Source organism: Panthera leo, chromosome D3 (assembly GCF_018350215.1).
Source record: "Panthera leo isolate Ple1 chromosome D3, P.leo_Ple1_pat1.1, whole genome shotgun sequence".
NCBI lineage: Eukaryota > Metazoa > Chordata > Mammalia > Carnivora > Felidae > Panthera > Panthera leo.
In genome coordinates this window covers 57,960,005-57,982,320 of record NC_056690.1, presented here as the reverse complement: position 1 = coordinate 57,982,320, position 22,316 = coordinate 57,960,005, and the positions used below count along the sequence as shown (strand labels likewise).

At 46.4% G+C, this 22,316-nt stretch overlaps 1 protein-coding gene across 3 annotated transcripts in view; it reads right to left on the bottom strand.

The window, feature by feature from the left end:
* FHOD3 (formin homology 2 domain containing 3) overlaps positions 1 to 22,316 on the bottom strand; it is a 475,942-nt gene that overhangs the window by 48,517 nt on the left and 405,109 nt on the right. For all 3 annotated transcript variants that reach the window (XM_042910026.1, XM_042910027.1, XM_042910028.1), the window contains 3 exons: positions 19,515 to 19,793; positions 10,328 to 11,211; positions 448 to 606 (listed from right to left, as the gene is read on the bottom strand). In XM_042910026.1, coding sequence (XP_042765960.1) covers positions 448 to 606; positions 10,328 to 11,211; positions 19,515 to 19,793 — 1,322 coding nt within the window. The remainder of the gene's footprint in view (positions 1 to 447; positions 607 to 10,327; positions 11,212 to 19,514; positions 19,794 to 22,316) is intronic.

Genomic DNA, 22,316 nt, shown 5'->3' with positions numbered 1-22,316 from the left:
CTCAAGGGCGGGTGGCATGGGTTCTTCAGTGTGTCACACAAAACCTATCTCTACACGTCCCAACGAGCACTGAGAGTGAAAGAGAGCCATTCGCGTGGGTGGGAGCACACAACGAAATCCCTACTTGTGAAACTGTTCATTAAGCTTGTTTGGTTGGAAAGGTTATCCCGGTCTTCTTCCGTGCTGAGGTAGGCAAGCATGGTCAGAAAGCAGGCAGTAAATGAACCAGACAGTGAGGATCACTGAACTTCATAGGCCAAGCGGGGCTTCCCCCCAAAACCCAGAAGTTAAAAAAAAAATGTGCGAATTATTAACATTATTCAGAGTTTGGCTGAAACAGAAAAATGGCAAGGCACCCTGTGGAGAAAGTCATATTGGACACAGTAATGCTTTACATATGGGACATGTTAACAGAGCACAAATAATGCTTGAGAGAGCTCCTCTTACCTCAATTCCTTCTTTGTTTAAGGCGTATTCATCGAAATTCAAAATGGCTATCTTAATCGTCCTCGGGGGGGGCAGCACTGTCAGACCGATATTAATAGCATTGCTCCTCTTGGGGTCCAGGACGATGACCTCCTGCCTTTTTCCATCTGCAGCAGTTTTCTTGGTGATAAAATAAGGAGAACCCAAGATTAATGCATCATCTTTGGTCCTTTCTGTGTTTCATTATTAAAAGCAAACTCACTACTTATTTAGAGATGAAAACAAATGGCCCTGATTCAGCTCAGGACTGGCTACTGCTCAGCACAGAAGAAAGAGATCAGGGATTAGCTCTGAGAAGCCGCCAAGCATGGGTCAGCAATGGAACTTCACGAGTCAGACACATTACAAAATAAAACTGATTTTCCTTCAATTGGGAAAAATGTGATATTTGGCAAGGAAAAAAAAAAAACCCTGTTTTTTTCCATAGAGGCAGTGGAAACAGAACTAAAACCTCTCAAAGTTCCCTTCCTGCAGGCTGCAAGGTGTCGGAATGTGCCTTGGTTGGCCTTAGTGCATATGGTATGTGCCGAGAAGACAGGAGTGGTGAGAAGAATCCAGCGTCGCTGGCCTGCCAGCCCCCCTGCATCCCTGGCCACACTGTCTCAGGGAATCCCCTCACCATTTAAACATCCTGTGCCCCTCATAATGGAGTACCTGCCACACTTAGACATCTAGGTGGCTGCCCATTGGGCAGCTGAGGGGGCGCCTTCTGAGGAAGGGAAGCAAAAGGGAACCTGCTCAACAAGAATGAGGGATGAATGGGCACAGAGGCCAAAGAGGGAGACAGGGGACAAGAAGCATCAAGGTGTCCTCACAGAGCCCTAGTGAGTCTGGCTTCCCTACTGACCTGGGTGCTCCTTGGGGGCAGGTTCTGGGCTGGCACATGACTTGGTAGAGCCTACCAAGTATGGGACTTGGTAAGCCAACATGTGTCCAGAGTCGAGATGACAAGGCCCCCACCCTTCAGCTCTCAGGGAGTTAAGGGCAGGTGGCAACGGAGGAGAGGGGAGGAGTTCTGGCTCAGCCGGCACCCTGTGTGCGCTCAGATTCTTCCCCTGGGACAAACATAGCTGGAAGGATGACTATTTTCACTTATGTAACAAGCCCAAGCCCAGGTTGATAATGATGAGCAAGGCACAAGGGATGTCCGGAAGGAAAAGACACATTCAGCACGGTGATGGGTGTGCTCCCCATGGGCAAGGGCTCAGTGGCAGGGTGGTGGAAGAGGTCAGGCTCTGAAGGAGTTGACGCTTGACCTGGGCCCTAGGGAATGTCTAGGGGAGAGCCTGGAGTTGGGGAGTGAAGATAAGGAGATAAGAAGTGGCTTTGTCTAGCCTGCTGGAAACTGCCAGGGATGAAGCAGGAGGTTTGGGGGCCATATGCAGGGACCTCAGGAACCAGCTGCTCTGATTCTGCTGCACACAGGCCCCAGCCGAGTGGCTGATGCTGCTGTCAGTCTCTTGCACTGAGGCCCTCCCTACTGGCTGGGCCTTCGAACAGCTGAGCTTTCTGGAGAAGCTGGCCTGCTTTAACACTGAAGGCTGCAAGCTGGCAAGGAGAAATGGACTGTGGTTCCTTAAGCCCTACTAAGCCCTTCCAAACTCAATTGCTAAAATTCTATTTTAAGTCTTTAAATATGCATTTGGGAATAAATTAAAATTTCCTCACGAAGACAATAACCGAAAGCATCCCCAGCTGTTTTGCAGCCTGGTGGCCAGGAGGAACAATTCTTGTGGGTGTGATCAGGTTTGAATGCCCAGGGACATGTGGCCTAGAAGCATTCCACTCTGCAGGGCAAGCTTATCTGCTGTGTATTTACTCAAGTAAGCTTATTAGGAGCCCCTGATATTCAGCTTTTAAATCTAACATATTATTTTGTGTGTGGAAAGCTAAGAAGGAATGAGAAAAGGCTTGGAAAAATGAAGGCAGGCAACAAAGAGGGATGCCAGGACACGAGGCCTGAAGATGCTTCAGTAGACATCCAGTGAGCATAAGGAGGGCAGCATGGATGGCAGAAGGAGCCTGGGACCTGGCATAGGAGAGGCAACTACCCATAGCCAGGCTCCAATACAGGAGACATTTCCTGGAAGGCAGGGATTCCCTGGGAATCATTAGCTCTTAGCCCCTCATCTATATAGGCCCTCTTTACTCCAAGAGCCTGGAAAGATGCCTGAGCAGACTCAGCCCAATCTAGCCTTTGCGCAAATGAGAAAAAGATGCCTTCCCTGGGGAGACACAGCCCCATGGCAGCCTGCACAGCACACAGCCTGCACACACCTACGTGATGGCTCTGAGCCGGGCATGTCCTTGTCTCCATTCCCAACAGCATTCAATTTATACCAGTGAACACACCCACATACTCCCCTACAAGTCAGGAAGAAGCAAGCGGCTGAGCATCCTGAAATAACAGGGACAGCTGTCCCCAAAGGTGACTCCATGTGTTTTCAGAGCACTTTGACCCACTTGGTAAGGGAAAGAATAAGAATTAAGGTAATATCTGAAATTGAATTGTTCAATCTCTGGATTTTATCCAAAAGGTGTTTTAAATGCTGTTCCTCATCATTAAAACAGACTCCACTAGAGGCCACTGAGCACCCAAGTGCCCTGGCGTCCGTTCTGCCAGAGATGAAGGAGGAGATCATGTGGGGATGGCCGACTCTCCCCTTCCCTTCCACGATAACCTAGAGCAGTACCTGCAATAAGCCAAAGTTTTCTGTGCCCAGGAGCACATGCCCACGTCTCAGGATTAGCAGTCATCAAATTCGATCCATTTTAATTGTCATTCTGTGATCAAAGTCCCAGCTCAGCAAGTCTGATCTTTACTATGTCCTTCACATGATCCTGCGACACTGTTTGCAGGGCCCTATGTCTTAGAGCAGGGCCCTATGGGTTCTACAGAGTAGACCCCATCTCAGGAAGCTGATCACTAGGTGAATCTGGGGCTGCAGGGAATGGTCACAGTCTTCTCCCCAAGCATTGGTAGTTACTAATAACCACTTAAATTGACCATCTCCTCTATGCTTCTCAAAACTCCTGCAACTCTATGGTCTTGGATGCTGCCTATTTGAAGCCTCTTCCTGGAGGGGCTCACTTCTGTCTTCTTGGAGGTTAGACCTTCAGTCTTCTTGCACAGCTTGGGAGAAAGGAGCTGAATTGCCTTAGTGACCTCCTTCCTGACCCTTATCCAAGGTGTCTGCTTGCCTTTATAGCATCTCTTTCCATGGAGGGTAACCTCTTCTCTCACCAGTTTGGACCTTACACCGCCTCCCCTCTCCCTACAATCTTCTTGGCTGAATCAGAAACAAAAACAAACAAAAGCCCTACATGGCATACAAGACTGTAGCATTTCCCCAGAGACAGTATTTCTGGAAAGGCAACTGTTGGCACACTAGAGGATCCCTGAAAGTTGGGGCTTCAAAGGTGGTGCTATTCTATATGCTGGGCATTACTGCCTGGTTCTGGTCAAGAGTTCAGCTTAACCAGGTTTTCTGGAAGCAAAACAGAGCCTGGCTTCTTCCCAGGGTGCCCCATACCCCTTAAACAAGTTCCTTTTCCCCTGAACACTTATGGACATATTTGGAAAAATGGCACGTACAGAGACAGATCCACAGTGGTTTCCTCCACACTGCCTTACTACCACTCTTTTGCTGGGGCAACTATCTCATGCCAGAGTCCAGTGTTCCCATTTCACTTTCAGCCAAGTCCTAATCTAACATGCTGTGCCCAGAGCCTGGGCCCAAGGGACCCTCTTTCTAGCAAGCCTTTCTTCCCTGATGGTTCTCGAGACTCACTGAGGTGGAGGACCAAACTTTGGCTGATTGACCTTTTTATCAAAAAGTAGCAGAAACAAAATGGAATCCAAGGATCACATGGACAGACTCGGGAGCCCTGAAAGTTAACTTCAGCTGGGATGTGACCATTCATGGCTGTGTGACTTTGGCAAGTCACTGGACCTCTCTGTGCTTCAGTTTTCTCTCTGGCACATATCTTGCAAGGTTTGCTGTGAGAATGAAATGTGACCATGGATGTAAAGCAGCAAGAACAATGCCTGGATCAGGGTAGGCACTACAGAGGTATTTGCTGGAACTATCAGAATAGCATTACTGGAGAGTGTTATGCTAAGTGAAATAAGTCATACAGAGAAAGACAGATACCATATGTTTTCACTCCTATGTGGATCCTGAGAAACTTAACAGAAGACCATGGGGGAGGGGAAGGAAAAAAAAAAAGGTTAGAGAGGGAGCCAAAACATAAGAGGCTCTTAAAAACTGAGAATAAACTGAGGGTTGATAGGGGGTGGGAGAATGGGTGATGGGTCCTGGGGAGGGCACCTATTGGGATGAGCACTGGGTGTTGTATGGAAACCAATTTGACAATAAATTTCATAAAAAAAAAAAAGAATAACATTACTGGAATTAATACATGTAAAGCACTTATGACAATGCTTGGAACATATTACTTTCTAAAAATTAGTTCTTAGCTATTTCACCACCAATGACTCCTTTTTATCATTTCTGTTCAACTGACATTTTAAAAATACATGGTCTACCAGTATATATTTTTCATGACTAATGTGTCTACCACATTTGCTGATCAAAGACATCTACATAAATAAGAAGGTCAGATCAGATCAGTGTCCTTACCCTGGAGAGTAATAATTCCAGAGGAAAGTACAGAGACTCAATATTCAATTTAGCCTATAAAGCTCTTGCCATGGATACGGACAACTCACAAGGGGCTTTCTAAATGACTGAAAATAGCTCATGGGTGCTTATTAGAGTCTGCACAGACCTCCAGGCACATGGAATCCCAGAAAATGAGCATTCCTTGAATGGTACTAAAGATCTTGCAAAAAAGAATGTAGAGAACACCTCGGTTTCTGTTTTTAACAAAGAGAATATCATGGTGATTTCCACAGGCCAAATTCCCTTCTGAGGCTAACAGACTGGTCTCTAGGACTAATTGGAAGGAGCATTCTGGAGAAACAACAGGAGATTCTCCTTTTCCAGGAGACATGACTGCTTCCATGACTGATGGCAGATGGGTCAACATTAAGTGACTCATTACCACTAGATAGGAGAAACTCAGCATTATGTATCTGAGAAGAAAACAGGACTGATCAATCTCCTGACGCTTTCTGAAGGAAAACCAGAAAATGTAGTTTATTTAGATCAAAGCACAATGGTGAGTGCACAAGAGAATCTTCAGTGGTACTTCTAAACATCAGTGATGCCTGGGCATCATCCTCAGAGATTCTGATCTCCTTGGTCTGGAGCAGGGCACAGGGATCATAGATGTTAAATGATCTCTCATGCATCTAGAGAGACTGATTTAGACTTTTTGAAAGTCTAAAGGCTTTTGAGACAGGACTGCTGAGTAGAAAGTTGTTCTTTAAAGAGGAATGCAATTTAAAAACAGGAAACAAAAGGGAGGGATAAAAGAACATTTCTTAAAATAGAAAACAGTAACAGGGTCCCCTATCCATTCGAAGACACAATAAGGACTGGCCCTGCCATTTTTATGAATGATGTAGGATCAAGTCCCCACAGCTACAGACAATGCAGGGAGTTTTTGTTGATGTTAAAACGACGCTGACACCCCCAACAAATGCCGAGCTCATCCCAGTACCGGGAGCTAAGCTGTCGATGACAGAGAAACAGTCTTTCCAGATTCAGGGGAAAGCAGCTTGCAAGGCTCTGGGGTTGGGTGCAGCTGACTGCTGAAGGCAGGGCCACACATCCTGCTACAGCTAACTCCATGCAACCACATCATGGGTGCGGTTCTTGGAAATAAGACAGAAAACCTGGATCCATGTCTCTACACAGCCCTGGGGCTTCTGCCCGTGGCACATGCATAAGGAGGTCCAAGGTCCAGAGAAGGACCACGGTGAAGGCGGAAACTTCCCCATGAGGGGACAGTATGAAATGAGAAGCACACGTGGAGGCATGCCATCTGGGCAGGTAAAAGGGCTTGCTTTCCAGTGTGTTCATCCTGCCCTGAAGAATCACCCCCTTCAACTTTTTAAAGACTGATTTTACTAGAAATAAAGGATGCAACATTTAAAGAATGGATATTCAGTATACAGAACTTGCCACCCCAGAGGGTGCCGTGACCGAACACGGAAACTGAACTAAGGATGTGATTTAGTCAACAAATACCCCTCAGCTGGAGAGCACTCCCATGAAATGCACGACCTCTCAAAATGCTTCTCAGCATCGCAGTCACAGACCCTGGGTCTGGCTCAGCAGGGCACTGGCTTTGCAATGATAAATCATTCCTTCTCACTCTCCACTAACTGCCAAGAGAGTGACGCCACTGGATATTTTCAAAACTGCCTGTTGAGAAAGTGACAATGACAATGCGACCACAATACAGATGTCATAAAGATGTGACAACTGTGGAATATTCCTAAGTCCTTGTAACAAGGGAGACTGATACACATGGGCAAGCATTAAGGCAACAACGACATCACCCAACTATGTTTGCATAAAGGCTGACAAACCTGTAGCTAGGAATAGAGTTTCTGAGGAACTTGGCAGAATAGGCTTGCCTTATCATGAAGCTTAGGGAAAAAAAGCATTAATTTCCCAGTTCTTCTGCAGCAGTCTTCCATAGCTGAGGCTGGCTGCGACACAGCTGCCTTACTGATGGTAATGGAGTATGTCTAGTACCCTAACCAGAAGACCTCTGAGAGAGAAAGGGAGTGCTCTACATACATGCCGGGACAACAGGCATACACCCGGGCCAACCTGGATACATTAGATGTATGGTCACCCCACTGAAGTCCCGAAGTTGGGTTTTCAATTTCCATATGATAGAATTCAGGTTTTCTGAGGGTGATGTTAAATAAAATAACATTTCAGTATGTCCTGAACTTGAGTATAGGATAGGAAAACTTGACTCCCTTCTTGGGAGAATAAAATGGATTGGGGGATGGGGGAGTCAACGCGGAACACGGTGGTGAAGGGATCATGCCTCCCTCCTTGGTGCCTCATTTATCACTTTAAATCAATGGTGCACAACTTTGGTTGAGTCCCTGAAGTGCTTTTAAAAATAACCCAGGCTGGGGCTCACCCCAGACCAAATAATTCATCATTCTTTGAATTTTCTTAAAAAGTCACTGTGAATAGCTTCTGATATGTTTTGAAATGTCAGAGTAAATAAAGTTGAAAAAAATTCTCCAAACCCATTTTGGAATCCCCTCCCCATGATAAACTTAATGAGCCCAGGGGAGGAAGACAGCATTGAGCCCTCAAAGGGGAGACCAAGTCCCTTTCTTCCTTCCAGTTTTCTCTTCCAGTCCACACCTGTCTTGTGTACTATCTGTAACTTAGGACATAAAAACTGCCTTTTGGGAGCAGGAGGGACTTTGCTGCTCTTGATTAGGCACATAGGATGAAGGCCTCTTCCTGGGGCTCCTCAGGATGATATGAAGTCCATGAGGGTACATCCCCATACCTCCAGGGGCTTTCTGCCCTGACATCATTCTCTGGGGTCACTCCTGTGATCTTCTATGTGATTCACCGCATCTCAGACCAGCAGTAGAAACACAACACGATGAAATTTAGCACAGGATTTCTGTCCTTCTCCACAAAACATAATTAAAGTCATCTTACTAAAATCTATATATATTTCCTTCTGAGACAGAAAAATAGATCCAGTTCCAAAAACTATTTGGAAAGGAAATACAAAAGCATATTTTCCTGTTCTTATTTCCATTAACTGGTCACCCAGCCTTGGATCTGGAACATGAATCTTTATTTTGAGGGGTGACCTGGATGGTCAGAAGGATGCTCTGGAGCTCCGGTCTGGTATAAGTTTTCTGACAAAAACCAAAACCGATTCCAGCTCTGTGCTGGCTTGTGAAGTCTATTTCATTTTTATTTGTGTTGCTATTGTGTTTAATGAATAATGAATGAATTCACAAGCCAGAATTCAGAAGTGGTTGTTTACAGCTGTGCTGTATGAAAATCATAGTCAAGGATTATAAACGAAAGTAAAATTGGTTATATCTGCATTAATAACATACACATAAAGATTCAACTCTCCAATGTGATGTATTTTAATCTTAATGTGCATTTTTTACCTTTTGTAACATTTGTAAATTAGTTCCTTCTCACATTTCCTATCTCCGCCCACCCTGCTCCCAAGAACAGAGGTATGGGTTCCTAGGTCCCACTGTAGGACATTCTGGAATCTCTTTGGTAAAATTTTCAATATATTACTTTTCTCTTATGCTCTCATTTTAGAAAAACTAGGCAAACATTTGTTCTTTAGCCAGGCAATCAAGCATTTTAAGAGGTCACCACCTACTTCAAACAAGAATGGAACTTCAGGTTACTGAGAGGGCAGTGACCAGACTCTTGTCACCAACCAGAGTAGAGTCAAGAGAAGGAGGGAGGCGGGTGAACTGCCCATTTTGGGTCCCCTCAATGAAGTTTTTAATCTTGCTACTTCCTTTTGTAAAAACAAAGTCAGAAAGAACTTCACTGCCAAACTGTTACTCCCTTTACTTCCTCCAACCCAAATCAAGGGCCAGAAACCTAAGGGTGTTGAGCAACCCGTGGAAGCCCAGAGGGCTCACCAGCCAGACCAGCCCATGTGAAGAGGTGGTAGCTGAAGGAGACCAGCCAACTAGATCAGTAGGTTGGAGGGTGGTGCGAGTGAGGGTGGGCCCCGGATAACTCTGGGCCACCAGAGACTGCTGCTTTAACCAGCCAGGAATAGCTTCTCCCAAATGCTATGCTGCACTGGAAGAACTCAAGGGGACACACGGGTGGCTCAGCACAACATGCCACCAGTCCTGGGAAAGTCAGGACACAGAGACACCGAGAGGGGATGCCCAACCTCACTTTCCTAGGTGTCATTTTCTGGAGAGGACAAAAGGGGGTCTACTTTCAGCGGAAGGAGAGGACTGACTGGACATGATGTGCTGAGTTGGATCCTAGCAGTTTGGATTTACAAACAGGAGGAAGCTTTAATTCTGACCTGGGGGGGGGGGGGGTGGGGTTCCTAAGGCTAGACCAGTTGAGATTCACATCCTTGTGGAGACTAGGCAGAAATCGACACCAGGGCGAAGGCCAATTCAGGAGGAGCAGCGCCCCTGGTTCCAGGCCCCCCTAGTCCCACCCCTCCCTAGGCACGAACTCTGTCACTTGGCTCCTTGTCTGAAGGGCCCTCTTGTCCTCAGAATGTTGCACCTACTTTTTGATCCGGAATTGGCACTTGCCTGGCAGGTCGGGGAGTCCAGCTCAGGCAGCTGTGTACTCACCCAAAATGATGATAAATGGAACACATGGAGCTAAAACTAATTTATGGTAAGTTCTTGCAAGTTTACTCTAAATTACCATGTGGTTACATCGTAGGTTCAAACTACCACTACCATCCACTATAAAAAAATCAAGGCGAGAGTAAATAGCCACATCTCCTGGATAAAGTCCAGGTGGTCGATCAATTAGCAAGACTACTTTCCTCTAGTTAACATCAGCATCTACTGGTGGGCTCGGCTAATATTCCCTGGTTAATGTTTTTGTCTTTTCCTCTGGGTTATTTGGTTCTTTGAAAGCTACTTTGCCTAACGGTGTTAGGAAGCTGCTGTCCATGTTGGCCATGAAGGGTCCCTTACTCATTTAGGTTACATCTAGGGTATGGCACAAAGACTCATCTCTTAAAGGTGTTTATACCAACCGCCTTTTCTTTCTTTTCTTTTTTTTTTTTTTTTTTTTTTACCATATAGCAAAAGCAGCATGAAGGGAATTTTATATACAACACATCTCCCAGTCCTACTCAACAGCGGAAAGTAACTCTGCAGATCAAGAAGCATTTGGGGTGCTAGCGGTACCTTTGAGACGGACAGTTCCTTAGACTTGGACTCAAACAGGTGCTCCAGCCTGGAAGTGTCCACCTTAATAGGTTCCAGTTTCGACCACAGGAATTCTCGGCAGCGGCGGTTGTTCTTACATGGCCACTCGAATGGCCGCACTTCATTCCAGAATAGACGGATGGTCTTCTTTTTCTTTGTGAATGCCGGCTGACCCCGGGGTACCTGGGGCCACCCTAAGCCCTGAGGAGCGTTGAACACTGGAGGAGGAGGAGCCAATAAATTACCGGGGACAGGAGGGGGAGGCACGCTGTCCAAAAGGGGCGGTGGGGGCGGGGGAGGCAAACCCAGAAAAGTGGGTGGGGGCGGGGGCGGTGGCCCCGGAGCCTCCCTAGGACCCAGGTCCACATCCAGGACGTCGACGTCATCCTCCTCCCCCAGGTCGGTGAAATCCATGTCTTGGATTCTCAGCTCCCTCGGATTGGCCATGAGCTGGTCCCAAATGTAGTCAGATTCCGTCTTCTGCTGTGCAGATGCTTTCTCTGGGACTTTGTCATTAGGCTCGGCATCAGGGGAGATGGACCCTCTCCCCAGGTCCCCACTGTTGAATTTCTCAGCGAAGGCTTTCACGCTGCCCCGATTGTCCAGACAGCCAACGTCCACCCTCCTGACGCTGTCATCCTGGGCCAGAGAGTTGGCCTGCAGGGTGGATATCCTGCTAGCCAGGCTGGCTACCGCCTCCGCGCCCGGCTCAGTCCTCCCAGTCTCGCCCTCTCCCTTCTCCTCGTCATCCGTGGGCTTTCTGTTATGGGCATACAGCATGTCCAGCATGAACCGTTTGTTGGTGAGGATGTCGCCACACTGTTCATTTACACTGGCATCCTGAACACCTGCGGACCACAAACCTGAAAGCATACAGGAGAAAAAAAAAATGAGCAAGTGGCAGGTACCTTAATCCTGTGAGAAACCAGTTAGGTAATACAGAGGCTTTATACAGAGAGAAAACACTGAAATGAAGTGACTGAAGAGGAGGTGGTCCCGGTTGACAAGATGCCCATCAAAGTTGCAATGACCTGCTCCAGGACCCGACTCTGGTAGGTAGAACACTGCTCTTGGCTCGCACCTTGGCTCATAGGAGTATTTCCCCCACTTTTCCTGCCTACCCAGGACGGCTGGTCAGGACCCACCCAGCCACAGGTAACTAAGGGGCTGCTGTCCTAACTAGACACAGGGAGGCAAGGAAGATGCTCCCTCCCCTGCCACGGGACAGGTGTTGGAAAGGCTGTAGAGTTATGTCCATCTCCCCGCTACTCCACACATGCACCAGTATGGCTCAAAGTGCCCAGGGAAAGGCACAAGCCCTTTAAGTCCATGGTCACCAGTCTTTGGGAAACCCTTACTGCTGCCTGGTAACCTCATCACAATCTCTCCTGGGTGACTCTGCCTACCTCCTCTCTCTCCTCCAACCTTCCCACTGTCACACATCTTCACACAAGCATGGCCTTGCTTCCTGGTTCAACAGCTTAACAGAAGAAGTCAGGGGAGATGTTCCAGGGCCTCATCCAGCCTCCCCCTGCCCGCACCTGAACCCCAGCCATGGCCTCTCTCCTGTGACTAGCGAGAAACCATCCCTCCTAGCAGGGTCAACGCTCCATGTGTGCATTTGGAAGCCATTCCAGTGGTTCTCTGTCCCGCATTTCCCATGCTCCCCCCACTAGACCTTCCTGCTGGCATAGAAGCATGGCATAATTTCACCCACCTTAAGACAAAAACACCTCACTTGACTCTTCTTAGCCCTCCAGCTATAACCCAACTTTTCTCCTTTCCTTTAAAGTAAAGCTGCTTAACAGAGTTGTTTTGCTCACTGCTCCAATTTTTCTCTCTATTCTCTCTCTTGAACCCAGCCTAATGAAGTTTCTGCTCTCACCACCTTTGAAAGCTGCTCTTTCCCAGGTGGTCGAAGACTTTGCTGCTGCACCAGACCCAGCAGACGGCTCCCTCCTCGACTTCTGTTTTTCACTTGGCTTCCAGAACATTGCATTCACCTGGTCTGCTTCCTTTCTCCTGGCTGTCCTTTCTCAGTCTGCTGTGCTGGTTCCTCCTTATCTTTAACCTTTAAATGTCTTTGGACCTCTTGTGTACTTGGATACTCACTCTCTTAGACACCATCTCATCCAGCCTCTGGGCTTTAGGGACCACCTCTGCTCTCACCCCCACCCCATCTCGGAACCTGCTTCTCCTGCAGCTAGCTGTTACCTATCTCAGACGTGGCAACTTTCATCCATCTTGCTGCCAATTCCAAAAATCTCAGGGTCATCTGATTCCCCCTGTTCTTTTATCCCACACATCCAACACAACAAGGTGTCTTGTTAGCTAAATCTTCCTGTCACATCCAGAATCCAACCAACTTTTCTCATCACCTGCCCTGCCATGGCCCTGGGCCGAGACAGCATGGTTTCTTGCCTGCAGCACTGGAGGGGCACCTCCCAGCTGGTCCCAACTTCCACTCTTGGCCCCTAGAGTCAGTTCTTAACACAATGGCCGTGGGATATATTGAAATGGTCGATCACACCTTTCTGCTCAAAGTCTTCTAACGGTGCTACATTTCACCAAGACAAAAAGCCAGTGTGACCTTTCAATGTTCACAAGCCTTGCATGAACCCCCCTTACTTTTCTTGACAAACGTGCCTGAACCTCTTTAGCTAAAGTAGCTGCTTGACATTCCTAACCTCACCAGGCATGATCTGGCCTCAGGGCCTTTGCCCATCCTGGGACAAACTGCACCCATTTAAGCACACAGTTTGCTTCTCAACCTCCTTTAGGTCTTTGCTTAGACAGTATCTTCTCAGTGAAGTCCTCCCAACTACCTCGTTTAGAATTGTGTAACACTCCCTCCCTCTCCCCAGAGCTATTTATCACCCTTTCCAGCTTTAGTCACCAGAGCACTTATTACAGCCTAATTTTCCACACATTTTCTGTATTTATTTTATTGTTGCCTTTGTCCTAACACTAGTAAGCTGTCCTCTTCGTTGTAATGTAAACTCTCCAAGGGCAGGGATTGGGTTTTGTTGTTGTTGCTCACTGTTGGATTCTCAGCATCCACAATGGATCAATGAATGAATAAATGAACGGTCAGGAATGTTATTCCTCTGAGTTTGCTTCCTAAGGGCCAGCAAGGCTGTTTGGTAGGCATTCAGGAAATGAGTTTCATCAGATACCCAGGGCCTCTGTGGATACTTGTATTGAGGGATGGCAGAGACCTAGGCCAGAGACTTGAGCATTTGGAGCTCTTGTTCCACCAAAGAGGAATGGCCTGATCAAACATGCCAGGGGATGCACTGGTCTGTCTCACATGGCTCTGCCTTCATCTTAGAGGAGGCATTCACTGAGGAGGCACAAAGGCCTCCTGGTGCTCTGTTTCTTCCAATGTAGCTTTATCCTCTGTACCTTGCTCAGGAGTGGCCTGACCTCACCAAAGGACCAACACCAGAACAAGGAGCCCTTGAACCCTCTTGCAGGCTTCACAAAATACACTTAGGAGACAACCACCATCAAAGAGGGAGGAGATGGCACTTGAGGACATGATGGGAACATCTGGGTATTTGCAGTCCCTATGACTAGCCACACAGTCCTGTAACTAGGAAGACAGTTGTGAGGTAACGGGGCTGCTGCAGGTGGAGTGGCTGACTGGTCTCCTTCCCCATTTACTGGGAAAAGTGGAAGTTTTTTATTTTGCCAAAAAATCTCTTCATTCACTTAGGTCTTCTTATATCACTATGTAGTATATGCTTCTTTGTCTCTAGCAATTTCCTTGGCTCTGAAGTCTACTTTGATCCTAATATAGCCTCTCCTGCTTTTCTTTGATCAATGTTAGCATGATGTATCTTTTCCCAGCTTTTAACTTTCCATCTGCCTATGTCATCATGTAGGAAATGAGTTCTGAACACATGGCATATAGCTTGGTTGTATTTTTGTCCACTCTGCACATCTCCATCTTTTCATTTAAATTATTGATATGTTAGGGCTTCAGTCTGCCACTTTTTTTTTATTCATTCTGTTTGTTTTAGTTCCTGTTTCATTTTTTTTGGTCTCCTTTTCTTTGAACACTTTTTTTTTAGAATTTCAATTTGATTTATAGTGTTTTTGAGTACCCTGCTTCATATAATTTTCTCTGCAGTGGCTCTAGGTATTACGATATGCACACTAACTTATCTGTCAGTGTTGATATTTCACTAGTTTGAAGCATAGAATGCTTACTTCCATTTAGAGCCCTTTACCCTCCCTACTTCAAAAAAATGTAATTGTCTTAAGTATTTCATCTACGTATAGTGGGCACTACATCTCATGTGTTACAGTTTTTGCTTCTACCATCACAAACTAGATTTAAGAAACTTATGAGGCAAGAGACTGTCTTTTCTACTTACTACTTTTATCCATTCCCCTGTTTTTCTTTCTGAAATTCTGAGCCTTCTGTCATGATTTCCTTTCTGTTCAGAGAACATTCTCCCATCATTCCTTAAGAGTAGGTCTTAATTTGTCTTAGTTTTTCTTTAACTAAATTCTCTTAGTTTTTCTTTAACCGAGTATGTCTTTGTTTTCTCTTCATTCTTAAAGGCTACTCTTGCTGGGGTTGATAACTCTAGTTCAAGGTTGATAACTCTAGTCTTCGAGCACTGACAAATGCTGAGCCACTTCCCGCTCACCTCCATGTTTCAGATGAGGAACTGTTTTGCCATGGAATTGGTGTTCCTCTATAGGTAACACTTTGTTTCTTCCCAGTCCCTTTCAAGACATTCTATTTTTGGTCTTTAGTTTTCAGAAGTTTGCTTATCATTTGTCTTGGTGTGAATTTCTTTGGATTTATCCCCATTAGTACTTGCTTAGCTTCTTAAATCTGTGGGTTTACACCTTTTCCCAAATTTGGGAAATTTTCAGTCATTATTTCTTCAAACATTTTTCCAACATTGCATACTTTCTCCTCCCCTTCTCAGATCCTGATGAAATGAATGTTAGTTCCCTTGACATAGTCTCACAAGTACCTGAGGCTCTGTTCATTTTTCTCAGTCAGTTTTTTTTCCCCTCTGTTATTCAGGTTGGGTAATTTCTACTCATCTGTTTCAACTGCATATATTATTTCTTTTGTTGTCTCCAATCTACTATACGGCCCAAGTGTTTTATTGTGGCCATTGTATTTTTTCAGTTCTATAATTTCCTTTTGGTTCTTTTTTATATCTTCTATTTCTTTGCTAAGATATTTCATTTCTTTTACATATTTCCTGAATATTTATAACTGTTCACTGAAATATTAGCATGATGGCTGTTTTAAAATCCTTGTCAGATAATCCCAACAACTGGCTCATCTCAATGTTGGCATTTGTTGCTTGTCTTTTCCCATTCAAGGTGTGAATGCCCTAGTTCTTGATATGATGAGTGATTTTAGAGTGTATCCTAGATATTTTGGGTATTATTTGCTGGACTTTGGATCATGTTTAATCTTCTCTTTCAGCAGGCAGTCACCCTTTTTAGGTGTGCTGTACAGGTCTTGATGGGCGTAGATGTTCAACTCCCTACTGGGTCCAACTGTCACCACACTAGCAAGAGGGTTGATTCACACTGCCTCACTGCAGATGGGCAGGGTGGGGGTTGAGCAACCTCTTGACCCCACGGGCATACTTCCAGTGAAAGTGGAGCACTCACATTGCCTCCAAGTGGAGGGGAAGGCTTGGCTTCCCACTGGTCCTTACTGATTCTGGGTTGGGGAAAAGAGATCGCAGACTAGTTCCACCTCCAACCACATCATTCTACCTTGTTTATGTTGGGTGGAGATGGAGGTTGAGCTCCCTGGCTGGGCCCAGATGGTGTTAGAGAAGGAGGGCAGGGGAACGAGAATTCTGATCAGTCTTCTTCCACTGCTTAAGTCTGTCTCCTGCTGGCTGAAGGTGAAGTCTTAGATCTCTACAAGACCCCACTGACACTTCCCCAGTAGGGAAACTGGGATGCCACTTGCTTTTGCCCTGTAGTGGATAGAATATCAGTTCCCCATTAGGAGAACTACTCCAGCAAGGAAATGAGAGAACACCATCTGCTTCTGTTGGGCAGGGGGCAGAGGACTGCCTCTCTACTAAGTACTGTTGACACCACAGTGCTCATCCCAAAAAGTGACCTACCTAATGCCCATCACCCATTTAGCCCATCCCTTCACGCACCTCCCCTCCAGAAACCCGTTTCCATAAGGTGGAGGTTATAGAAGATCACCTCCTCTTTGGTCCTACTAAAGCTACTGGGTTGGGGAGGGGCAGGACAGCAGATTTTCAATTAGTGCTTGTCTAGGGTAGGGAATGTATTAACAGCCAAAAAAATTTCTGTTCTGTTAGGTAATCCTTTCACCAATGGGAATAGGATTTAATTAGAGCTTTACTGCCATGTCATTCTAGTCCAAAGGTCCTTAGACAGTCTGTCTTCTTTCCACTTTTCAGAGTCCTCCTATAATTGATTGTTCTGTTATGCCCAGGGTGTTGATATTTTAATTGTTAGAGGGAGGAACTGGGAACAATAGAGCTGCTGTATCTTAGCCAGTTGTCTCTTCATTCAATTATTCATCAACAGTTTTGTGAGCCTCTACTATGTTCTTAGGCCTACCGCAAGGAAGTGAGGAGTCACGATAGACAAGACAGACATCCCGTCTTCACAAATTTTATGTTCAAGGAGGTAAAAGACAGCTATACAAGTCATTATTGCCAACTGTAACGAATGCTACCATAAAGTCTCTCATGCTGATGCCATGGAGCGGAACATGGGAAACAAAAAGAAAGCCACACAACCAGAATAAGTTGAGACTCTTTCAAGACCTACAAACTCATTTCTGAGTAATGGATACTATCATCAGAAAGAAGACTGAGTCTGGGCATTGAAGAGGGCACTTGTTGAGATGAGCACTGGGTGTTGTATGTAAGCGATGAACCACGGCAATCTACCCCAAAAACCAAGAGCACACTTTACATGCTGTATGTTAGTCAATTTGACAATAAATTAAAAAAAAAAAAGAAATAAGATTGAGTCTCTTATAGTTTGCCTCCTTCTCTGTTTTTATCTTATTAAATACAGAGAACTGAGGATTGCTGGAGGGGTGGTGGGAGGGGGGACGGGTTAACTAGGTGACAAGCTTTAAGGAGGGCACTTTTTGGGATGAGCCCTGGGTGTCATATGTGAGAGATGAATCACTAGGTTCTACTCCTGAAGGCAAGAATACACTGTACATTAACTAACTTGAATTTAAATGAATAAAGAAGAAATAAGATTGAGAATCGTTATGATTGCCTTTGTGATTTGAGAACACTCTGAAAGGCAAGAGCTATGATGACAGAGCTGCCCTGACTCCACAGCTGCTGATCGTGCCTGTGAGCAGTGGGATTTTCTGGGAGCTAAAGTTGCAGCAAATAAATATGATCATGTCTCTTAATAGCACCAGACTAAAGCATAAAAAAAAAAAAAAAATCACTGCAAAGCACTAACTCCTGCGTCGATACACTTGGATACTGACTTTGGTAGGAAGTCAGTGGTTCTTCACTGGGAGTAGAGTCTCCATTTTTGGAAAGTTGCCCTTATTTGGAAAAATATTGGGCAATCTGATCCAAGAAAGTCCTGTTCCTTGGCTTCTTTTCACTAATGCAACTTGTTGATATGTTTTAGGCCTGCTAAACCTAGTGACGACAAATAATTCCTAGAGCTATTTATAATGACTTAAACATGATTTAAGGCCAACCTGAGCAAGACGACTTACCCGACTGTACTATGGCCCTAATCCCATTGAAGGAGAACACGAACGAGTAGAATTTGGGAGACTAACTGCAATCTGACTTGGAGAGAAATTAAGTAAATATCAATATATGTAATACTTTCTAGCGATACATCTTCAGCCAGACACAAGATTTTCAATGCAATAATTACTAAGATATAAACTAATAAAGTCCTCAAGTCCCATTTTCAGTGTGTCATAGGGACTAGCAATAGAAAGAATAAAATTTAATAATACAGCTGGTGAAAACTCAAATATTAACTAAGACCAAGCTCTTGACTGATAGTTCTTGTAGCAGACATTATGGCTTCATTCATTCATTCATCCATTCATTCCATTTTCATTCATACATCCATGCTTCAGAGACCATGTATTCTTTATGTGTGAACTAACAAGCCATGCATGGGTCATGCCACCAGTTGGTAGGCCCCTGCGGAGCCTTCATGCCGCACTTTGGACCCAAGGCATAGGCTCCTTGAGTGTGTATAACTGTGTAGCTTACTGAAGGCTGGCTAGTACGACATGCCCCCACTGATGAGGAGTGTTAGGTGAGAGAGGGGGCACCCTGTCATCTCAACAGCACACAAGTCATGGGACAGGACAACCAACCCAATGGTGTTGCATATGAACCATAATTCAAATGATTATACCAATCTTTTACAATTCCGATAACCCTCTATGGCACCCTCCCCGAGTCCCCAGTGAGGATTAATGTTCCATTTGGCCCTTAACCATAGAGTCACCATTACACAGATGAACTGAATAAATATCAGCTATAATACCAAAAAGAACAAATTCCATAAAGAAAAGCATATACTTCATACCAAAGAAACAAGTGGCCCTGAGTATGTTGTAGAAAGTTACTTAAATTATATATATTCCACTAAAGCACACCAAATTGACCTCAGCACATTGTGAACTGCCACTTTTTGGAAATACTCATTCAGTGCATTTTAGCGCATTTGCTCTGGTCTGAAACGCCCATCATAATGGTTTTAGCACACTTCACCAAAGAAACTTTCAAGGGAACAGATGGCAACACGACAGATCTCTAAATTTAAATCAGAAAAAGAGCTGTATTTACTCTTAACAAGCAATTAGAAGGAAGAGAGGAATTTCTCTTTGGGGGCTTATTCCTCAGGAAAAGTCCTTTGCTGCCCTCATTATCAAGCCCTTCTCCCACCTGTAGAAGTGATGGTGCGACAGCATGGCAGAGGGTGTGGGGCCACCTCCACAAGGGGCAGGAAGCTGTGGGCTGCCAACAGTGTGGCCACATCCTTCACACCTCCAGCCACCAGGTGCCACGGCCAGTGAGTGAGCTGAGCCGGGAGGTCACCTCAGTGGCCAGCAAACCAGGTGTCCCACCCCAGGGTTCCCTGGGACTTATTTACTGAGAAAAAAGGGCTGCGTTACCAGGTCCCCTGTCCCTGGAGAGCTTGTCTTCCTTCTCCTCCCTCTCTAACGTGCTGCTGGAGGATGAGATGCTGGAGGCGGAGCAGTTGTCCTTCTCGTTCACCTCCTCGCTCTGCCTCTCTTTCTCACTGAGGGAGGCCCGCTCTTCTGGCTCTTGCTCCAGTGCTCGCTCCGCTTCACTCTCTGCTCCCACGCGGGCAGGGGCTACTTCAGGGCTGGCCTCGTCCGCACTCTGCCCTACCTCCGCCTCCGGTCCAGGCTCGGGATCCCCAGCACTGGCTGGTGGAGACAACAATGGAGATTATGATCACAACAGGAACTCCCTGGGAATGTCAAGTGAGGTATGAAAGCAGACCTGAGGTTGATTTCTCTTGGCTGTCTGCTGTGGGCGACATTCGAAAGGCGACCCCCAAGATTCCCATCTCCTGGTCATTCAGTTAAACGCTAAACACTAACACTGCTGGGAAGGGACCGTGTAGCTGACAGTGCGGTCTCAAGTCACGTGACTTCAAGGTCTAGAGGTTATCTAGGGGGGCCTGATTCGATCTGGTGAGACTTTTAAAAGCAGGGTGCTTTCTGATTGGCAACAAAAAAGAAAGTTGAGAGATCAGAAGTGTGTGACTTAAGGGGCGCCTGGGTGGCTCTGTTGGTTCAGCGTCTGACTTTGGCTCAGGTCGTGATCTCGGGGTTCATGGGTTCAAGCCCCGTGTTGGGCTCTGTGCGGACAGCTCAGAGCCTGGAGCCGGCTTCAGATTCTGTGTCTCCCTCTCTCTCTTCCCTTCCTCTGCTTGCGTTCTCTCTCAAAAATAAACCTTAAAAAAAATTTTTTTTTAATTTTAAAAAAAGCATGTGGCCTTAAAGATGGAGGGGCCATATGACAGACAAGGAACGCGAGTGGTCCCTAAAACCTGAGAGCAACTCTCAGCCAATATGAAATAAAGAACAGGGACTTTGGGGCTGTGAGAAACTGATGTCTGCCAACAACCGAAATGAACCCGGAGGTGGTCTTCCCAGGGCCTCCCTCAGCTCCCAGTAAGAGACAGGCCAGCCACAGCCTTGACTGTGGCCTCGTGATACCCAGGGCTGAGAACACAGTTGAGCCATGCTGGCCTGCTGGCCTTCTGACCTGTGGAAACTGTGAGATAATAAATGGCTATATTTTGAATCGCTGTGTTTGTGGTAATTTATTACACAGCAGTAGCAGCCTGATGTTTTATCGGTTGCCAAACCAGTGAGGACTGCCCCCCTTTGCTTGAATGAGGTTTGCTCATAATTTGAAGTTAGGCCCTAACTCTGAAAGTTGTTCAGGAGAATCACTGCTGGGCCCAGAAGTATTTGCAAACCTATCAAGACTGGAGATCTGATGCTTGTAGCAAGTTAAAATGCTCACGCTCCCCTATGTGACATCCTGTGAGGAAAGGGAAAATGGCACAGTACGGCTTTGCATGGTTTTACACAACAAATCTCTCAGCTGTGCACAGTGTATCCATAGCAAATGATAGAGAATGCAAAAAATTCTGAGCCAACTGTCACGTGTGAAGGCCAGAGGAGGACAGGTCGGTCCTGAGAGTGTGACCCTCAGGGCTGGGAAAAACTACATTGCTGGAATCCTGGCAATGTGCCCCCGGCCCTAGGCAATGGCTACTCAAACCAATATGGAAATTCAGCAGGATCTGCCTGGGGCAGGACCTGGAAGAGACCCCAGAAGAACAAGCAGATCAGGGAGGTGTCTCGTGGAGGCATCCTGCTGGCTCAGGCAACTGGGGACTGTCTGGCAATGAGATACCAGAACAGGCCCTCCAGGAGGCCAGGTGGGGCAATTGCTAAAAGGCAAAGGAAAGCTCAGGCCTCACTGGGGTGGGGGTGGTGGGGGAGGCAGCTGCCCTCAGCTTCCCAGCCAGAAGCCATGCTGCCAGTTCCAGCTGGGTCCAGTACCCTCACCCCTCATCTGCTCTCAGCCTCCTTCCTCTGAGAACGAGGGAATTGAGGAAGTTGCAACGTCAGCTTTTCCTTGTGTCCTTGGGTAACTTCCAACTCCAAAGGGAAGCAGGACCCCTCCTTGGGAATCTCCCCAGGGCCCTTCAGGTAGGAAGTGGGTGCAGAGGTCACAGAGCCTCTACCTTCCACCTGCCCGGGGCCTCACGACAGGCTGTATATCTTCTAGCCTAGTACAGGAACCTGCTTCCCTGGGACACTGGAGGAAAGGCAGGCTGGGGTGGCAACGGGCCTCTGCTTTCTGCTGGCTGTCCCTGCTGGGTGTCCCCAAGATGGATAGTTATAAGACCTGGTGATATGAGGACAAAGTTTCCAGGCAAGGAAATGCCGCCTGGCAATGGCAGGAGAAAGCCAAAGGATGCACGACCCTGAGCCCACATGCCTAAGAATAGGCATGTCGGATACATTTCCTTAAAAGCAAAGACTGAGCTGAGTACAGGCAAAGAGTGAATATGTCCTGGAGAAAAATTCCCTTTGGTACTGAAGGAATTATGATGGCGATCTCTTTCTCATCCGATAATGAAGTATTTAGCAAGGAGATACAGCCCTTCATTCACAAGCACGGCAGAAGCACAGTGTTACCAAGAGCACTGTCATCCTTTGGTTGACAGAAGGCATGCATCCTTGCACACATTTACTCCAGAATAGCCACATCAAAACGAAAATGTGTTTGCAACAGTCTAGCATGTGGCACGCATTTGACTTGCAATTGGTGAGCATATGGCGAAAACTGTCTAGGGGGCCTCCACGTGGCTTTATCACTGACAGGGAGATGGCCGCAGGGGGCTGTCATAAGCCTGTGTCTAC